The sequence below is a fragment of the Scyliorhinus torazame genome, chromosome 18 (genome assembly GCF_047496885.1).
Source record: "Scyliorhinus torazame isolate Kashiwa2021f chromosome 18, sScyTor2.1, whole genome shotgun sequence".
Classification (NCBI taxonomy): domain Eukaryota; kingdom Metazoa; phylum Chordata; class Chondrichthyes; order Carcharhiniformes; family Scyliorhinidae; genus Scyliorhinus; species Scyliorhinus torazame.
Window position 1 is genome coordinate 156,109,781 of NC_092724.1, and position 18,222 is coordinate 156,128,002.

Consider the following 18,222-nt stretch of genomic DNA (forward strand, 5'->3'; position numbering starts at 1 on the left):
GGAATGTTCCCTTCCAGTCGGGGAACACTTCAGCAGTCAAGGGCATTCAGCCTCTGATCTCCAGATAAGCGTTCTCCAAGGTGGCCTTCAGGACGCGCGACAACGCAGAATCGCCGAGCAGAAACTTATAGCCAAGTTCCGCACACGAGTGCGGCCTCAACCGGGACCTGGGATTCATTTTTTTTTTTATTTCAAAAAAATATACTTTATTCATAAAACTTATCATAAGCATTACAGAGCATTTCGAATTGTCTTGACTGTACATTTCTGTCAGAGCTACACATTGCCTTGACTTTCTTCCATTCAATTTTGATATTATTATACACATGTCACTCTTTACGTTACAATTCCTTCTTAAATATTTACATTGTCATGTTTGTTTTATACATTGGCGTGTTGGTGGCCCAGACCGAGGGGGGTTTACACTGTTACCCGCCCCTCGGTGTACATTTGCTGGAAAGACCTTACACAGTGGTCTTTCCCCATTGCGCCTTGACGGCAGCTGCCTCAAGCTTGAGTGGGTCCCTCAGCACGTAGTCCTGGACCTTGGAATGTGCCAGTCTGCAACACTCGGTCGAGGACAATTCTTTGCACTGGAAGATCAGCAAGTCTCGGGCAGACCAAAGAGCGTCTTTCACCGAGTTGATGACCTTCCAGCAGCAGTTGATATTTGTCTCGGTGTGTGTCCCTGGAAACAGTCCGTAGAGCACAGAGTCCTGTGTCACAGATCTGTTCGGGATAAACCTTGACAAATACCACTGCATCTCTCTCCAGAACTTCTTTGCAAAGGCACATTCCACAAGGAGGTGTGTGACCGTCTCATTTCCCCCACATCCACTCCGAGGGCAGCGTGCATTGGCGCAGAGCCTTCGGGTGTACATGAAGAATCTGACAGGGAGGGCCCTTCTCACCACCAGCCAAGCTAGGTCTTGGTGCTTGTTTGAAAGTTCTGGTGATGAGGCGTTCTGCCAGATGACTCTGGCAGTCTGCTCAGGGAACCATCCAACGTCCTCCATGGTCTCCTTTTCCCTGAGGGCCTCGAGGACATTACGTGCTGACCACTGCTTCATTGCCTTGTGGTCAAAGGTGTTTTACTTCAAAATCTTTTCCACGAAGAACAGGTGGTACGGTACGGTCCAACTACTTGGAGCGTTCCGCGGCAATGAGGCCAGGCCCATCCTTCGTAACACCGGGGACAGGTAGAACCTCAGTATGTAGTGACACTTGGTGTTTGCATACTGGGGGTCCACGCACAGCTTGATGCAGCTGGACACAAAGGTGGCCAACAGGATAAGGGAGGCGTTGGGTACGTTCCGCCCTCCCTTCTCCAGAGGTTTGTACATGGTGTCCCTTCGGACATGGTCCATCTTGGATCTCCAGATGAATTTGAAGATGGCTCGGGTGACTGCTGCGGCGTAGGGTCGGGTTATGGGCCAGACCTTCGCCACGTGCAGTAGCACCGAGAGTACCTCACACCTGATGACCAGGGTTTTGCCCGCAATGGAGAGGGAGCGTTGCTCCCACCAGCCCAGTTTCTGCCTTGCCTTTGCTAAGCGCTCCTCCCAGGTTTTGGTGCATGCCCCAGCAGCTCCGAACCATATCCCCAGCACCTTCAGGTAATCTGACCTGACAGTGAAGGGGACAAAGGACCGGTCGGCCCAGTTCCCAAAGAACATGGCCTCGCTTTTGCCACGGTTTACCTTGGCACCCGAGGCCAGTTCAAACTGGTCGCAGGTGGTCAAGAGCCTGCGTACAGACGCAGGATCCGAGCAGAAGACGGCAACGTCGTCCATGTACAGGGAGGAGGTCTTGACTTGCATGCCTCCACTGCCTGGGATCGTCACTCCCCTTATACCCGGATCCTTCCTGATGGACTCGGCAAAAGGTTCTATGCAGCACACAAAAAGTGCAGAGGAGCGAGGGCAGCCCTGCCTGACTCCGGATTTGATCTGGAACTTTTCTGATTCCCACCCATTGATTGAGACTGTGCTATATATGTTTGTGTAGAGCAGTTTGATCCAATTGCGAATTCCCTCCCCAAACCCCATTTTGGAGAGCACATCCATCATGTAGGTGTGCGATATTCTGTCAAAAACCTTCTCCTGGTCAAGGCTGATGAGGCATGTGTCCACCCTCCTGTCCTGCACGTAGGCGATCGTATCCCTCAGTAGCGCGAGGCTATCAGAGATCTTCCTGCCGGGTACAGCACAGGTCTGGTCAGGGTGGATCACCGACTCCAGAGCAGACCTGACCCGATTGGCGATGACCTTGGCTAGAATTTTGTAATCCACATTCAACAGTGAAATGGGTCGCCAATTTCGAATTTCTTCCCTTTCCCCCTTCTGCTTATAGATGAGGGTGATGATGCCTTTCCTCATGGACACTGACATGCTGCCTTCCAGAAGCATATTCTCGTACACTTCCAGCAGGTCTGGGCCCATCCAGTCCCACAGAGCCGAACACAACTCAACCGGTAAGCCGTCGCTTCCGGGAGTTTTATTCGTCTCGAAGGACTTGACGGCCTTTGTCAGCTCATCCAGAGTTAGTGGTTTGTCCAGGTTTTCCAGCTCGCTGTCGCCTATGACCTCCGTGATAGTCGACAGGAAGGTCTGGGAAACAGTGCTATCTGTTGGCTTCAGGTCAAAGGATAGCAAAGGATTGGCTGATCCTCAGGATGTCAGACTGCGATGACTTTACAGAGCCATCTTCTTCCTTCAGGCTGCTGATCACAGAGGTCTCTCTGTGCACCTTTTGGAAGAAGAAGCGTGAGCACTTTTCGTCCTGCTCCACGGAGCGGACTCTGGAACGGAAGATTAACTTGGAGGTCTCCGAGGTGTAGAGCGAGGCTTGCTGGCTCTTCACCTCTTGGAGATCCTCCTTGACATCCACCCCCATCGACTGCAGCTGGAGCAAATTCTGCTTACTTTTCTGGAGCCTGGACATGTCCCCTCGTCTCTCTCTTTCACCTTTTGAACGCCCTTGAGGATGAAAAACCTCTTGATATTCCCCTTGATTGCTTCCCACCAGAGATGTGGGGCCTCAAAGAGGGGTTTCACGGTTCTCCAACCCTTGTAATCCCTCCTGAGTTCCTCGAGGTTCTCAGAGGTCAGCAGTTTTACATTTAGCTTCCATGTCCCCCTGGTCTTCCTGCAGGTGACAGTCGGCCAGTAGGAGGCAGTGGTCAGAGAAGAACACAGGCCTTACTTCGGTGGACCTGACCGTGAAAGCTCGGGACACAAAGAAGAAGTCTATCCTGGAACGGACGGACCCCTCTGGCCGTGACCATGTGTATCTACGCTGCGCTCTGTCTGCAGGGTTGCTGCAGACGTCGAGCAGCTTGGCGTCTTTTACCGTTTCCATCAGGAGTCTGGACGTAGCGTCTAGTTTGCTGTTGGCTCTGCCGGATCGTCCAGCCGCATCGATGATGCAGTTGAAGTCACCACCCAGGATGACCGGCTTGGAGGTGGCCAACAGCAGTGGGAGTTGCTGAAGGACTGCCAGCCGCTCATTTTTACGGCCGGGGTGTACACATTAATAAGTCTGAGAGGGGTGTTTTTGTATTTGACGTCTGCTACGAGGAGGCGCCCGCCCACCACCTCCTTAACGTCGGAGATGGTGAAGTTGCCTCCCCGCAGCAGAATACCCAGGCCGGAGGAGCGGCAGTCGTTTCCTCCTGACCAGATGGATGGCCCGTGGGACCACCAGCTCGACCAGCGCCTGTAGTTGCTGAGGTGCGGAATTCTGCACTCCTGCAGGAACAGTAGGTCAGCTTTCACATTTGTTAAATAGTTGAGTGTGGCTACACACCGCGAAGTATCTTTGATGCTTCGCACATTTATGGATGCAATTTTTAAACCCATTGTAAAAAGGTAGATTTACCAGTCTCAAGAGTCCAGAGTCTATACAGTTGGCTGTTCCAGCTGTTGGATGTTCCCCAGCATGCCGGTGGTGCTCGCAAACTTTAGCACAGTTGCAGGGCTGAGAAAACTGTTCTGGTCCGCACTGGTCCCGTGAACTTGATGCAGGTGCATTGGGGAGGTGGTGTAGCCCTGTCGTTCGTTGTGGCAGTCAGTAGGTGTTGGGGTTGCAGGCCGGTCTTCGCCTGGGTTGTTGCTGCTTGTTACTTTCGGGGGTTGGTCTGTGACCTTGTTTTCGATGTCCTGCGTTTGGTGGCCGTTGGTCATATTGCTGTTCCCATGAGCCAGAGGTTGATTGTCTCGGCGTGTTTTATTTTCTTCCCGGTCTGTGGTCTGGGGGGGGCTGTGCCTCCCGTTCCACATTGGTGCTTTGCCTCTTTATTTGAGGCCTATTCTTGTCTTGTTTTCCCTCATCGGAGGAGGTGTCGGCGCTAAGTCCGCTGGCTGAAAGGTGTCGCTTTTTTCCACTCCCCATCGGGGGGTTCTTCAGTTTGTTTTTTGGTTTTCTCTTTCGTTTGTCCCTGTTCACTGTTTCCCAGGGCTCTTTATTCTTTGTCCCATCCTCTTCCTCTTCCATTGAGTGTTCCTCGTCAGATGAGGCTGGGGTTGGGTTGTCAGGGCGTGCTGGGGCCTCCTCTTTTTGTATGGGGCCCTTCTGTTGCTTTTCCGCATTCTGTGCAGTGTCTTTTTCGGTGGGGGGTGTATGAACCTCCTCTCTGGTCGCCTTTTTAACTCCGCTGATGATGATCTGTGCATATGTCGCCCCGCGTTTCGGGCAGGCCCTGTAAAGATGGCCGGCCTCCCCACACAGGTTACAGCACTTGTCTTCTTTGCAGCCCTTAGTCATGTGTCCCTCCTGCCTGCAGTTTTTGCAGAAGGTCACACTGCAGTTTGCGGCAACATGCCCCGTTTTGCCACAGGTGTGGCATACTCGTGGCTGTCCCACGTAGTAGAGGTAGCCATGATTTCCTCCAATGGCGAAACTGGAGGGGGGGATGCAGGATGGTTCCGTTGCCGTCTGTTCTCAGTCACCTTGATCTAGTGCCCACTTGTCCAGATGCCGAAGATGTCTTTCACTTGCACGCTGTCACTTTTCAGCTCAGCGTACCTGGCGAGGAACGTGAGCACATCAGACACGGGGATGTGGGGGTTGTACGTGTGCAGTGTTACAACCCGGTTTTGCTGCGACGGTAGCGTAAACAGAGGCTCCGCAGTCAGGATCGACAGGGGACTCTGGTTACCTTTTTCCTTGAAGACGTTCAAGAATTTGATGCATGCTGCGACGCTCTTGAAGGTGACATCAAAATACCCATTGTTGGGGAATTTTTGCAAGCATAAGATATCTGTTGCCTTAAACCCACAACACTCGAGCAGCACCCGCTTCACGAAGAATCTCCGGTCCACAGGTGACTCCCCTTCCGCTTTCTTCACTGTGACTCGGACAGTGTTTCGCACTCTCCAGCCTGGTGGTCGGGATGCAGCTGCATCCATAGTTCGTATGTCGAGTCTGAACTGTATCGGCGTTAGGCCTAAACCTGAGGTTTAGGCCAGCATGTAGATCCACCAATAGCAGCCGAGCTCCAAACGTTTCCTCTTTGACGACTTCGATCCCTCCGAGTTCTCCAATCCACGATCGACATCGAAATCGAATTCCTCAGCTTCCCTCGATCAAATGAGACTACACTTGATCTTAGCCAAAAGGCAACTCCGCTCTATTGCCCTCTGTTGGATACTTGTCTTCACTTGAACAGCTAGGGTCTCTTGCACAGGTACACCTTCAAGTTAGGGTGACCACAACGAATGTATGCAAATTTCCCCCGCAACAGCCAATCAGCAGCTCCACTCTACTGCCCTCTGCTGGATCATTGTCTTCACTGGAACAGCTAGGGTCTCTTGCACAGGTACACCTTCAAGTTAGGTTGACCACAACGGACATATGCTGGATGATCGCATAGTCCCTTGACTAATTGCAACAAAAAAAAAGGTATCAATTGCATCCCTCTCATTACGGTTTGTTTCTGTTACTTCATACTAAGATAAAATAACATTTTAAAAGTTTCCTCGCCCATTTTCTTCAGAATGGGGAAATTGTGTTGTCTATGTTTTGGACAGGTTATTTGAAGGTCGCTGTTACTTCTCTCTGTGCTTGTGTTTGTTTACCTTTAAAATTGCACAAGGTCTGTATAAAATACATATCAATGTTTAAAAGTGATTGTTCTGCTAAATAGAACAGTACATTCAGTAATTCGAAGAACTGAAGAACTACAAAAGTTAATTACAGAACTTAATTCTAAACTTACAAAAGCAAAAATGGTTACAGTGTAAAAATACAGTGACTTCCCTTAAACATCACCAGTTAAACAAGGGAAGTAGTTGATGCTAAAACATTGAATATATTCAAGAGGCGGCTAGATATAGCACTTGGGAGGAATGGGATCAAAGCCTATGGGGAGAAAGCACAGCCATGATCGCGATAAATGGCGGAGCAGGCTCGAAGGGCCAAAAGGTCTTCTCCTGCTCCTATCTTCTATGTAACTGCTAATTCAATGCACAAGGCTGAATGTTTTAATACTTGTTTTCCTTCACACACTGGATTTAATTGTGAGGGAAGTAGATAGTTTGTACCAGTAATTATTCAATCTTGACGTCTCGCATCACTTAAGGCCATATGTTCTTTCTCCCTTGTCAATTTAAGTATGATGCCAAGACGGAGTCATGGGTTGAACTTGTGTCTCAGAATTCAGTATAAAATCATATTGAGTTGACATACTTAGATTATGGGCTCGATTTTCCCACTGCGCTGTGCGAGGCTCCGATTGCTGGCCATGTTGGCTCAGGCATTGATTTCTTTAATCCCCAACAAGGATAAGGACCTGGTGGAGTGTGGGTCATTCAGGCACATCTCCCTTTTAAACAAAGACGTGAAGGTGTTGGCTAGATGGCTGCTGGGGTGTGTGCCAGATATGGTCTCCGAGGACCGAACGGATTTTGTTAAAGGGCAGCAGCTGTCGGGCGATATTAGACGACTGTTGAATATGGTTATGACTCCTTGGAAGGATTATGTGCCGGAGGTTATTTTGTCCATGGATGCGAAGAAGGCGTTTGATAAGATAGAGTGGAGGTGTTCTTTCGAGGTCCAGGGGAGGTTCAGGGTTGGGCCTACATTTATCTCCTGGTGCAGTTACTATATACTGCCCCCACGGCTAGTATATGGATAAACAGGAGATCAGGGAATCTCCAGCTATACAGGGGCAGGAGGAAGGGGTGCCTGCTGTCACCATTACTGTTTGCACTGGCTATGAAACCTTTGGCCATTACGCTCCGGGAAACAAGACAGTAGTTGGGCATTGTAAGGGGAGGCAGGGAGCATAGGGTCTCACTGTATGTGGATGACTTCCTGCCGTACTTTTCATTCTGCTGGAGTGTATGGATAAGATAATGGGCATATTGGGGAAGTTTGGCGCTTTTTCGGGATACAAATTGAATGTGGCAAAAAAGTGAAGTGCTTCTGGCGAACACTCAGGGGAGGAGTGCAAATTTGAGTGCCCTACAATTTAGTCTGGTCAGAACTTGGGTATTCAGGTGGTCCATGATGCACAAGTGAAACCTGGCCAGCTTTGTGGAGAGGCACGGTAGCATAGTGGTTAGCACTGTAGCCTCATAGCACCAGGGTCCCAGGTTCGATTCCCGGCTTGGGTCACTGTCTGTGCGGAGTCTGCACGTTCTCCCCATGTCTGCGTGGGTTTCCTCCAGGTGCTCCGGTTTCCTCTCAAGTCCCGAAAGACGTGCTGTTAGGTAATTTGGACATTCAGAATTCTCCCTTGGTGAACCCGGACAGGTGCCAGAGTGTGGCTACTACGGGGATTTTCACAGTAACTTCAATGTAAGCCTACTTGTGCCAATAAAGATTATTAACCCACGCAGACAGGGGGACAATGAGCAAACTCCATACAGACAGTGACCCGGGGCCGGGATCGAACCCAGGTCCTCTACGCTGCAGGCTGCAGTGCTAACCACTGTGCCACTATGCCGCCTGGATTTTTATAAGTTAAATAAGGCATTTTCTGCTAGGGAAGTATTTAATCAATTTAACGAAAGGGAGAGCTGAAAAAGGGGGGAATTACTCTGAAACTACCATGGTCTGTGTAACACATAGTGGTCAGTATTAGAAAGAATTGATAGTTTGGGAGAAGTCCAAGATTTGAATTCCATATTCTTACCAGTGATGGATGGCAATATGGAGCCAAGCTTGATTAAAAGGATGCAACAAAGGGCAGGCCTCTTCTACCAGTTCAGCATCTCTCCCCCACAGCTTTCCTAAAATCCATTCACATAGCCTGAAGCTTAGATCCTCCTCATTGATAAATACCCAGTGCTCCACCAATACCAGCTACCATCAATTGTAAAAGTTATTTTTAATATATTTTATTAGGTGTTAATTTAAAATTTTTTTTTTTTTACAACTATTGCAACAGAAAATATTTTCAATGCAAAACAGGTTCAGTAGAGAACAAGAATTGTTGCTCATATAAGAATGAACAAGATAACTTTAGAATAACAGACTTTATGAACTAGTGTCTTCAGCTTTAATACCAGATCTATCAGAAAGAACCAATTTAGATTTGTCATGTGTACCGAAGTACAGTGAAAAGTATTGGTCTATGTACAGTCCAGGCAGATCATTCCATACATGGAAAACATAGGACATACGATAATACAGTGTAAATACAGAGACAACGGGTGAAGCATACGGAGCTACAACAGTAGAGAAGATGATTAGAGAGATCAGTTCAGTCCATAAGAAGGCCATTCAGGAGTCTGGTAACAGTTGAGAAGAAGCTGTTTATGAATCTGTTTGTGCGTGTTCTCAGACTTTTGTATCTTCTGCCTGATGAAAGAGGTCGGAATAGAGAATAACCTGGGTGGGAGGGGTCTTTGATTGTGCTGTCCGCTTTAGCAAGACAGCGGGAGGTGTAGACAGAGTCAACGGATGGGAGGCAGGTTTGTGTGATGAAGTGGGCTGTGTTCACGACTCTCTGTAGTTCCTTACGGTCTTGGGCCAAGCAGTTGCCCTATCAAGCTGTGTTGCAGCCAGATAGAATCCCTTCCATGGTGCATCTGTAAAAATTGGTAAGAGTCAATATGGACATACAGAATTTCCTTAGTTTCCTGAGGAAGTATAGGCGCTGTTGTGCTTTCTTGGTCGTAGCGTCGACGTGGGTGGACCAGGGCAGATTGTTGGTGATGTGCACACCTAGAAATTTGGAGCCGTCAACCATCTCCACCTTGGCACCATTGATGCAGACAGGGACCTGTACAACACTTCGCTTCCTGAAGTTGAAGACCAGCTCCTTAGTCCTGCTGACATTGAGGGAGAGATTGTTGCTTTTGCATCATGCCACTGGGTTCTCCATCTCCCTCCTGCACTCTGAAGCATCGTTGTTCGAGATCTGACCCACTACGGTCACGTCATCAGCAAACGTGTGATGGAGTTGGAGCTGAATTTTGCCACACAGTTGCGTGTCTATATTAGGGTGCTAAGTACGCAGCCTTGCAGGGCCCCGGTTTTGAGGATGATCGTGGAGGAGGTATTGTTGTTTATCCTTACTGACTGTGGTCTTTGGGTCAGGAAGTCGAGGATCCAGTTCCAAAGGTCGGAGCCAAGTCCTAGGTTTTGGAGTTTGGATATGAGCTTGGCTGGGATTATGGTGTTGAAGGCGGAGCTGTAGTTCATGAATAGGAGTCTGACGTAGGAGTCCTTGTTGTCAAGATGCTGCAGGGGTGAGTGTAAGGCCAAGGAGATAGCATCCGCTGTGAACGGTTGTGGCAATATGCGAATTGCAGTGGACAAAGGCATTCTGGATATATGGAGTTGATGAGTCTCATAACCAACCTTGCGAAGCACTTCATAATGACAGGTGTCAAGGCCACCGGGCGGTAGTGTTTGAGGCACATTGCCTGGTTTTTCTTTGGCACCAGTATGATGGTGGACTTCTTGAAGCAGGTGGGAACCTCAGGGTGGAGTAGGGAGAGGCTGAAGATGTCTGCGAACACACCCGCCATTGTCCACACATGATCCGAGTGCATGACCAGGGACTCCATCAGGGCCCTTTGCTTTCCGTGGGTTCACTTTCAAGAAGGCCGATCTGGCTTCTGAGGCTGTGACGGTAGGTATAGTTGTGTCCAAAACTGTTGGGGCAAATTGACAACGGTTTGTTAGCTTCCTGCTCGAAACAAGCCTAGAATGCATTAAGTTAATCGGGGAGGGGTGCTCTGTTGCCGGAGATTCTACTTGCCTTTGCTTTGTAGCCCATTATATTGTTTAAGCCTCGTCACAACCGACGAGAGTCTGTGACTCTAGCTTAGTCTGGTATTGTCCCTTGGCGTCCTTGATGGCTTTGCAGAGGTTGAACCTAGATTTCTTGTGTAGATCAGGGTCGCCTGTCTTGAACGCCTCAGACCTGGACTTCAGTAGGGAGTGGATCTCCTGGTTAAACCAAGGTTTCCGGTTGGGGAACAGACGTACTACCTTTTTTGGCATGTAATCTTTGGCACACTTACTGATGACTTCTGTGACGGTGGTGGAATACTTGTCTAGGTTGACCGCTGAGTTCTTGAATATGGACCAGTCCACTGACTCCAAGCAGTCGCGTAGGAGCTGTTCCATTGCCTCGGACCAGCATTGCACGACCTTCTTAACCAGATTCTCCCGCTTAAGTACCTGCTCAAATGTCGGGAGAAGGAGCGCCTTTTTGTGGTCCAATTTTCCGAAGTGCAGTCGGGAGATGGATTAGTAGGCCCCTGGTGGGGCAGATGTGCTGGTGGAATTTTGTCAGTACACCCGAGGTTGGCCTGGTTGACGTCCATGGCCATGATGAACAAGGCCTCAGAGTATTCTGTTTCACTGTTATTTGTAGCGGGGAAAATGGATACGGCCATATAAAAAAAAACGATTTCTCAGGCCACATTACTTCATGTATTGCGAGAAGAAGACTTACAATATGGCTCAAAAGAAACCTATCAGGAGTAGGTCAGACAAGGTGGAGCCTACAAATTTGAGATGGGGTCCAACATTTTTATGGAATGCATCAGACCGGATCACAGACATCAAAAGTTCCATACTTTTTCATTCCATGACTAATGGGGCAGCACAGTAGCATTGTGGATAGCACAATTGCTTCACAGCTCCAGGGTCCCAGGTTCAATTCCTGGCTTGGGTCACTGTCTGTGCGGAGTCTGCACATTCTCCCCGTGTGTGCGTGGGTTTCCTCCGGGTGCTCCGGTTTCCTCCCACAGTCCAAAGATGTGCAGGTTAGGTGGATTGGCCATGCTAAATTGCCCTTAGTGTTGGGTGGGGCTACTGTGTTATGGGGATAGGATGGAGGTGTGGACCTTGGGTAGGGTGCTCTTTCCAAGAGCCGGCGTAGACTCGATGGGCCGAATGGCCTCCTTCTGCACTGTAAATTCTATGAAAATCTATGATAATTTATGCCAATTTTGAATTCAAGGATATTTGTTACTGACCCAGGAGTAGAGGATATTTTTACGAGGTGCAACGGTTAGGATGTTGTACATCCTTTTTCCATTAATGACAGTAATTCTCCCATCTGGAAGACTCAGAATTAGAAACAAAGGATTAAGCTCAAAGGCTCTGTCAAATATCTTCTCCAGGTCCTAACTACACCAGTCCAATAGGATTAAATCTTAACATAGGTCCATACGCAATGTATATAATCACCCTCGATCACCAGACACTTTAGGCACATCAGGAATATAGCAGGATCAAACCAGGGTCTTAGAGTAGGCGTGATATGCAAACGGTGCAGTATCTAGTCTCCTCCATCCTTTTTCAAACCAATATAAATTGCCAAGTTTATTCCCCAAGACTGCAAGGTACCCAATGTACTAACACAGGATCTAGAGCACAAGGTATCATAGAAATTGCTAATCACTTGTCTAGATTCTGCAGAAATCAGAATTGTTTCCACCGGGGAAATAGAGGAGTTAACACACAAGGTTGTCTTATTCAGGATAAAGTCTCAGAGCTGCAGATACTTAAAAAAAGAGTCTTCGTATGTCAAACGGCTAGAATAGTTACTCAAAGGATGACAAAGAGACATCATTGAACATATCTCCCAGCTTACAAATACCTCCATCTCTCCAAGTATCGAATCTGTGGTCCATCAGTCCTGGTGGAAAGTCCGGGTTGCCCTGAATGGGAGAAAAACAAGTCAGTTTAGATCTCACTTTTAGTTGGTGGACCATCCACCACGCTCTAAGAGTATTAACAAAAATAGAATTTTGTATCTCTAGAAACTGTCCTATTGTCCCCATAAGATAACAAGACCTGCAGAGGGTAAACCGACTGGTCTGCTTCAATATTGAGCCAAATAGAGGCAGGGTCCTTCCTAACCCAATCCCTTAGAAATCTAAGGTGAGAGGCCAGTTAACCTAGCCTAATATCCAAGATACTCAAACCACGCCCCCCAATTGGAACCTGGGAGTTGCAGATTGGTGTACTTTAGACAAGGATTCTTCTTATTCCAGATAAACAAATTGATCATCTCATTAATCTCCAATAAGACTCTAGTTGAGAAGATTGGTATCATCTGCAAGGAGTATAGCAGTCTAGGCAACGCATTCATTTTAATCAGGGCAAGCCTGCCCAACCATGAGACCAGCAGGGAAGATCAACGGTCAAATTCCTTCTGGAATATGCAATCGACTGAGGAAGGTTAGCCTCATATAACTGCCTAAAAGAAAGGATAACTATATCACCCAGGTACTTAAACCCCTTCGGGGACTACCTAAAAGGGAATTGGCAAAAAAAAGGGGGGGGGTGCGGGGTTGGGGGGAGAGAGGAAGAGGAGAGAGATTTCCCCCTCAACTCTCCCACTGGCATGGACTCCGATTTTGTAAAATTAATCTAAAAACGGGAGAAGGCACTAAATCTATCCGCCACATCAATAGTGGGAACTATTACAAACAGCAGCACCTCATCCGTATGAAACAATCTTGTGCTGCCTCTGTCCACATCCCAGCCCCGAAATCAAGGGGTCCCTCCTAATAGCCTCCAAAGCAGCTCCAAGATCAGTGCAAACAGCAAGGGGCACAGGGGGCATCACTGTCTAGTCCCCTCTCTGCAAGCCAAAATTCTCGGACCTAAAACGACTCACGAGTACTTCTATCAAGAGTCTATGATACAGCATCTGAACCCATTCAAGATATTCCTCAACCAAATCTCCACAATGTGTATACCAGATAATTCCACTCAACCCGATCAAAGGCTTTCTCCGCGTCAGAGATCACCAGCCCATCTTGTGTCCGCTTCTGGAAAGCGGAAAGCCAGGGTCACATTCAATAACCTAACGTTGTTAATAGAAAACTTACCCTTTATGAACCCAGCCTGATCTTCCTGGACAATCACTGGTAAAACTCCCCCCCCCCCCCCCCCCAATACTTTAGGCAATTTCAAATCAACATTCAGAAGCGAGATTGGATTATATGGGGCACATTCCTCTGGATCTTTGTCCGTCTTCAAAGTCAGGGAGATGTTTACATTCTGAAGAGTTGGTGGCAGCAGACCTGCCTCAAAGGAGTGACAATGCATACCCACCAAGGCTATGTTAACAGATCCTAATCTATTAACAGGGGAAGCACGGTGGCACAGTGGTTAGTGCTGCTGCCACACTGCCAGGGACCTGGGTTCAATTCCGGCCTTGGGTGACTCCCTAGGTCTGCGTGGGGTTCCTCTGGGCGCTCCGGTTTCCTCCCACTGTCCAAAGGCCTGCAGGTTAGGTGGAATGGCCATGCTAAATTGCCCCTTAGTGTCCAAAGATGTGGTTAGGGCCTAAGTGGGGTGCTCTTTCGGAGGGTCGGTGGGGTGGTCTTTCAGCGGGTCGGTGCAGATTCAATGTGCCGAATAGCCTCCTTCTGCTCAGTAGGAATTCTATGATCATTAAACTCCCTGTAAAACTCACTCAAAACAATCCCGCCCCGGTACATTCCCAGGCTGAAACTCCTCAATGGCCATAGCCATTGCATTTTAGTGATAGGAGCGTTTAGGGTCAAGCACTGATGCTCCAAAACCACAGGGAGCTCGAGAGAAGAAAATAAACGCTCCATGAGTGTCACTACATCACCAGGTTGACCACTTACATAATTCATCAAGCAGAAATTCCAGGAAGACCGGAGCATGATCAGAAATTACAATGCTTCCCATAGAGCAAGGGGACACTAAGTATAGAATAGTCCAAAGTACAAAAAAGTCAATTAGGGTGGCATTGGTGAGGGGCTGCGAGAAAAAATATCCCCATCTCTAGGATGAAAGATCCTCCACATGTCCAGATATTCTATTTCCTCATGCTGAAGCCAGCGCTCCAGCGTGGAGGGATTTCTAGTAACTGGGAGCTTGTCCATCATGGGGTTCAAAAGACAATTAAAATCTCCACCTACAAAAGTGTTAGCCAAGGCCAACTCTGCAAAGTCTGAAAAACCCTTAGTCATCAACTCCCGGAGTAATTTGGCGGGCCATATACATTCATTATTGAAAGTTTTTCCATGCGCTAGCCCCATGACAAGGACAAGAAAAATACATATTTTTAAAGTGCTCAAATGTTTACACCTCCCATTAAGCAGGATAATGACACTGAAATCAGACAAATAACATGAGGGAGCAAGTCCGGATTTCAAATTTTTTGAGCCATAGAATATCAGTCCAATTCCCTGCCCTTTTGGAATTGACAAAGGCCAAAGCACTACTCGGATCATCTAAAAACGTACGGAGTCATTGGATATCACTTTCTTGGTCGCAGGATAATGCGTGGCTGCCTCGAGTTGCCATCAAACGTCGAATCCTCGCGCTTCAACTACGTCGCTGCCAAAATGTCCTGGAAAAAGGGGATCCTTGCCGCCTCATGGAGTCAGGTCCCATTGCGCCTCAATGTGTCACAGGGCTCTCTGTCGATCATTAAAATTGTGTAAGTGAATGATTAAAGGCCTGGAATGTTGATTGTCCTTCGGCCTCAGGACAGGATACGATGCGCCCTTTCTAATTTGAAATGCCCAACCTTCACATTCAGCCTGAGAAAACGTGGCAGCCAGTTCTCAAAATTTTTACTCCTTCTGGCAAACCAACGACCCGGATATTCTTTCTCTGGCCACGGTCGTCCAAATCTTCCAGGATTTCTGACATGCCCCATAGCTGGTTTTTCAAGGATAAAATACGAGCTTCAGCTGAAGCAACATTTGACATTCAGGAATCTTTCCTCTGTATCAAACCTCTTATTAGCATTCTGCAGCTTGGCCTCATGAGCACTCAGATCCAAGCCGAGCTCTGATCTATTACTCGGATAATAATAATAGCTTATTGTCACAGGTAGGCTTCGATGAAGTTACTGTGAAAAGCCCCTAGTCGCCACATTCCGGCGCCTGTTCGGGGAGACCGGTGTGGGAATTGAACCGGCGCTGCTGGCATTGTTCTGCATTGCAAGCCAGCTGTCTAGCCCAGTGTGCTAAACCAGTCCCGACAATGTTTGCAGCTATGATTTTCAGCGTCTCAATGCGTACTGAGTCTACAGACTGCTCGAGGATCAAGTCGCCATACTGAAAAGGTGGCCTCACACCCCCCCCCCGGTACAGCTTTAAAAAAAATGTAGTGTCCCATTTATTTTCCAATTAAGGGACAATTTAGTGTGGATAATCCACCTACCCTGCAGATCTTTTTGGGTTGTGGGGGTGAGACCCAGGCAGATACAGGGTGAATGTGCAAACTCCACATGGACAGTGACACGGGGCCGGGATCGAATCTGGGTCCTCGATGTCGTGAGGCAGCAGTGCTAACCACTAGCCCTTCGTAAAGCTAAATTGCTCCATGCAGATTTCCCTGTGTTCGCAGTTGTCAACAGTGCCATGTTAGGGAGGCTGTGATTTAAGGAACAGCTCATGGCTAGGGGTCAATGACCAAAATGGACAAATCCTACAGCCTTTTTTAAAAACGAAATCATTTGTTAAATATCAATATAATAATTTTTTAAAAGTCTTCTGGGAGTGCCGGTATATGCGGTTTTAGGTGAAAAGGTTTTATCCAAATTAGAAACAAAGTTTGAGTGAAGATCAGTGAGTCATCATACTATACAAAGCAGAAGCTCAAAACAGGAAACATGCATCAGAACACACAATCAAGACAATTGGACCTCTATTTTATTTATTTTTAATTAATCCCTTATCCCTCAGAATACCTAAATTGGATGTCATCCTCAATGTTAACAATATACAACTGAAGTTTTTAAAACCTACATTTTAACACTTTCAGATAAAAACGGTTTAAAAGTAAAGGCTTTGGACACCTGCATATATTGCATATTGGCATTCTATAACTACACGCAAAAGCAGGATACTACAGATGCTGGAAAATGGAAATAAAAAAAGTTGGAAATATTCAGTGGGCAAAAGGAAGCGAGAAAAAAAAACAGCAAAGAAAAATAAAAAGGGAGGTCAGTTATAATTTAAAATTGTTGAACCTCCATCACCCCCATCCACTTCCCATGTCACCGTTCCATACAACCACAGGAGATGGAACACCTGCCTTTTTATGCCCTCCTTTTCACAGTACAAAGCCCCCAAAAGCTTCTTCTAGGTGATGAAACAGTGATTTACTTGTACTTTTCAATTTGGCATGCTGTATTCACTGCTCAAAGTGGCCTCCTCTACATTAGGAAGACCAAATGCAGATTGGGTGTTCATTTTGCAGAACATCCCCATTCAGTCTGCAAAGGGAACCCCCAAGCTTGCAATAGACTCTTATTTTGATTCCCCATCCTTACTGTCATTCTCATGGCTTCCTACAAAGTTCCAAAGTTCATAAAGCAAGCTCAAGGAACAACACCTCATCTTCAACAGGGCACTTTACAGCCTTCCAGAGTCAACAAAAGTTATACAATTTTAGTAAAGCTCTGCAGACCTGCTGTATCAACATGTGAATTGGACTATTAAATCAGTAAGAGGAAAGGGCAGCACGGTGGCGCAGCGGTTAGCATTGCGCCGAGTTCCCAGGTTCGATCCCAGCTCTGGGTCACTGTCCGTGTGGAGTTTGCACATTCTCCCTGTGTTGGCGTGGGTTTTGCCCCCACAACCCAAAGATGTGCAGAGTAGGTCAATTGGCCACGCTAAATTGCCCCCTAATTGGAAAAAATGAATTGGGTACTCTAAAATTTAAAAATAAAATCAGTAGGAGGCCACCCCATGAAGATCCCTGTCCTCAACGATGGTGTAGCCCAGCTTAAGTGCAAATGACAGGGTCAAAATATTTGCTACTAGGGCAACATTAGCGGTGCAGTGGATAGCACTGCTGTCTCACAGCACCGAGGCCCCAGGTTCGATCCCGGCTCTGGGTCACTGTCCGTGTGGAATTTGCACATTCTCCCCGTGTTTGCGTGTGTTTCTCCCCCACAGCCCAAAGATGTGCAGGGTAGGTGGATTGGCCACGCTAAATTGCCCCTCAATTGGAAAAAATGAATTGGGTACTCTAAATTTATTTTTAAAAATATTTGCTACCATCTTCAGCCATGAGTGCCAAATGGATGATTCAACCTAGCTTCCTGCTAACACTATCACTGATGTCAGTCTTCAGCCAATTAGATTCACATCACGAGTTATCAAAAAGCAGCTGGGCGCGCATTAGATATAGCAACGGCCCCAACAACAGCTGGACTGTTAGTGCTGAAGACCTGCGCTCCAGAACCAGCCACAGCTCTAGCCAAGCTGTTTCCTGCACAGCCACAACACTGGCATCGAACTGACATTTTGGCTAGGGCTGCTAAGTGGCAAATAACATTCACGCCAAACAAATGGCAGTTAATTGCCATCTCTAGCAAGACAAGAGTCTAAGCGCCTCCCCACGACATTCAACGGGATTACCAAATCTGAAATTTGCAACCATCAACAGCTTAGGGATAAATATTGATTAGAAACTTAACTGGATTAGCCACATAAATATTGTGCCTGCAAGAGCAGGTTAGAGGCTTTAAAAAAAAATTCATTCATGGGATGTGGGCTTTGCTGGTTAGGCCAGCATTTATTTCCCATACCTAGTTGCCTTTCAGAAGGTGGTGGTGAACAATCTTCTTGAACCACTGCAGCCCGAGGTGTGGGTAAACCTAGAGTGCTGTTAGGGAAGGAGTTCAGGGATTTTGACCCAGTGACAGCGAAGGAACGGCAACATATTTCCAAGTCAGAGTGGTGAGTAACTTGGAAGAGAACCTCAAGGTGGTGATGTGCCCAGTTTTGCTGCCCTTGTCCATCTAGA

The 18,222-nt window shown here is 47.5% G+C and overlaps 1 protein-coding gene across 6 annotated transcripts in view; it reads right to left on the reverse strand.

Annotated features, from left to right (window-relative positions):
- Nucleotides 1-18,222, reverse strand: part of polg2 (polymerase (DNA directed), gamma 2, accessory subunit) — a 217,192-nt gene that overhangs the window by 149,003 nt on the left and 49,967 nt on the right. For 4 of the 6 annotated variants that reach the window (XM_072483694.1, XM_072483691.1, XM_072483690.1 and 1 more), the window contains one exon: nucleotides 12,068-12,128. In XM_072483694.1, coding sequence (XP_072339795.1) covers nucleotides 12,068-12,128 — 61 coding nt within the window. Of the gene's footprint in view, nucleotides 1-8,463; nucleotides 9,036-9,891; nucleotides 10,107-12,067; nucleotides 12,129-18,222 lie in introns of those variants that run through there. The other 2 variants (XM_072483693.1, XM_072483692.1) reach the window with 2 other exon arrangements.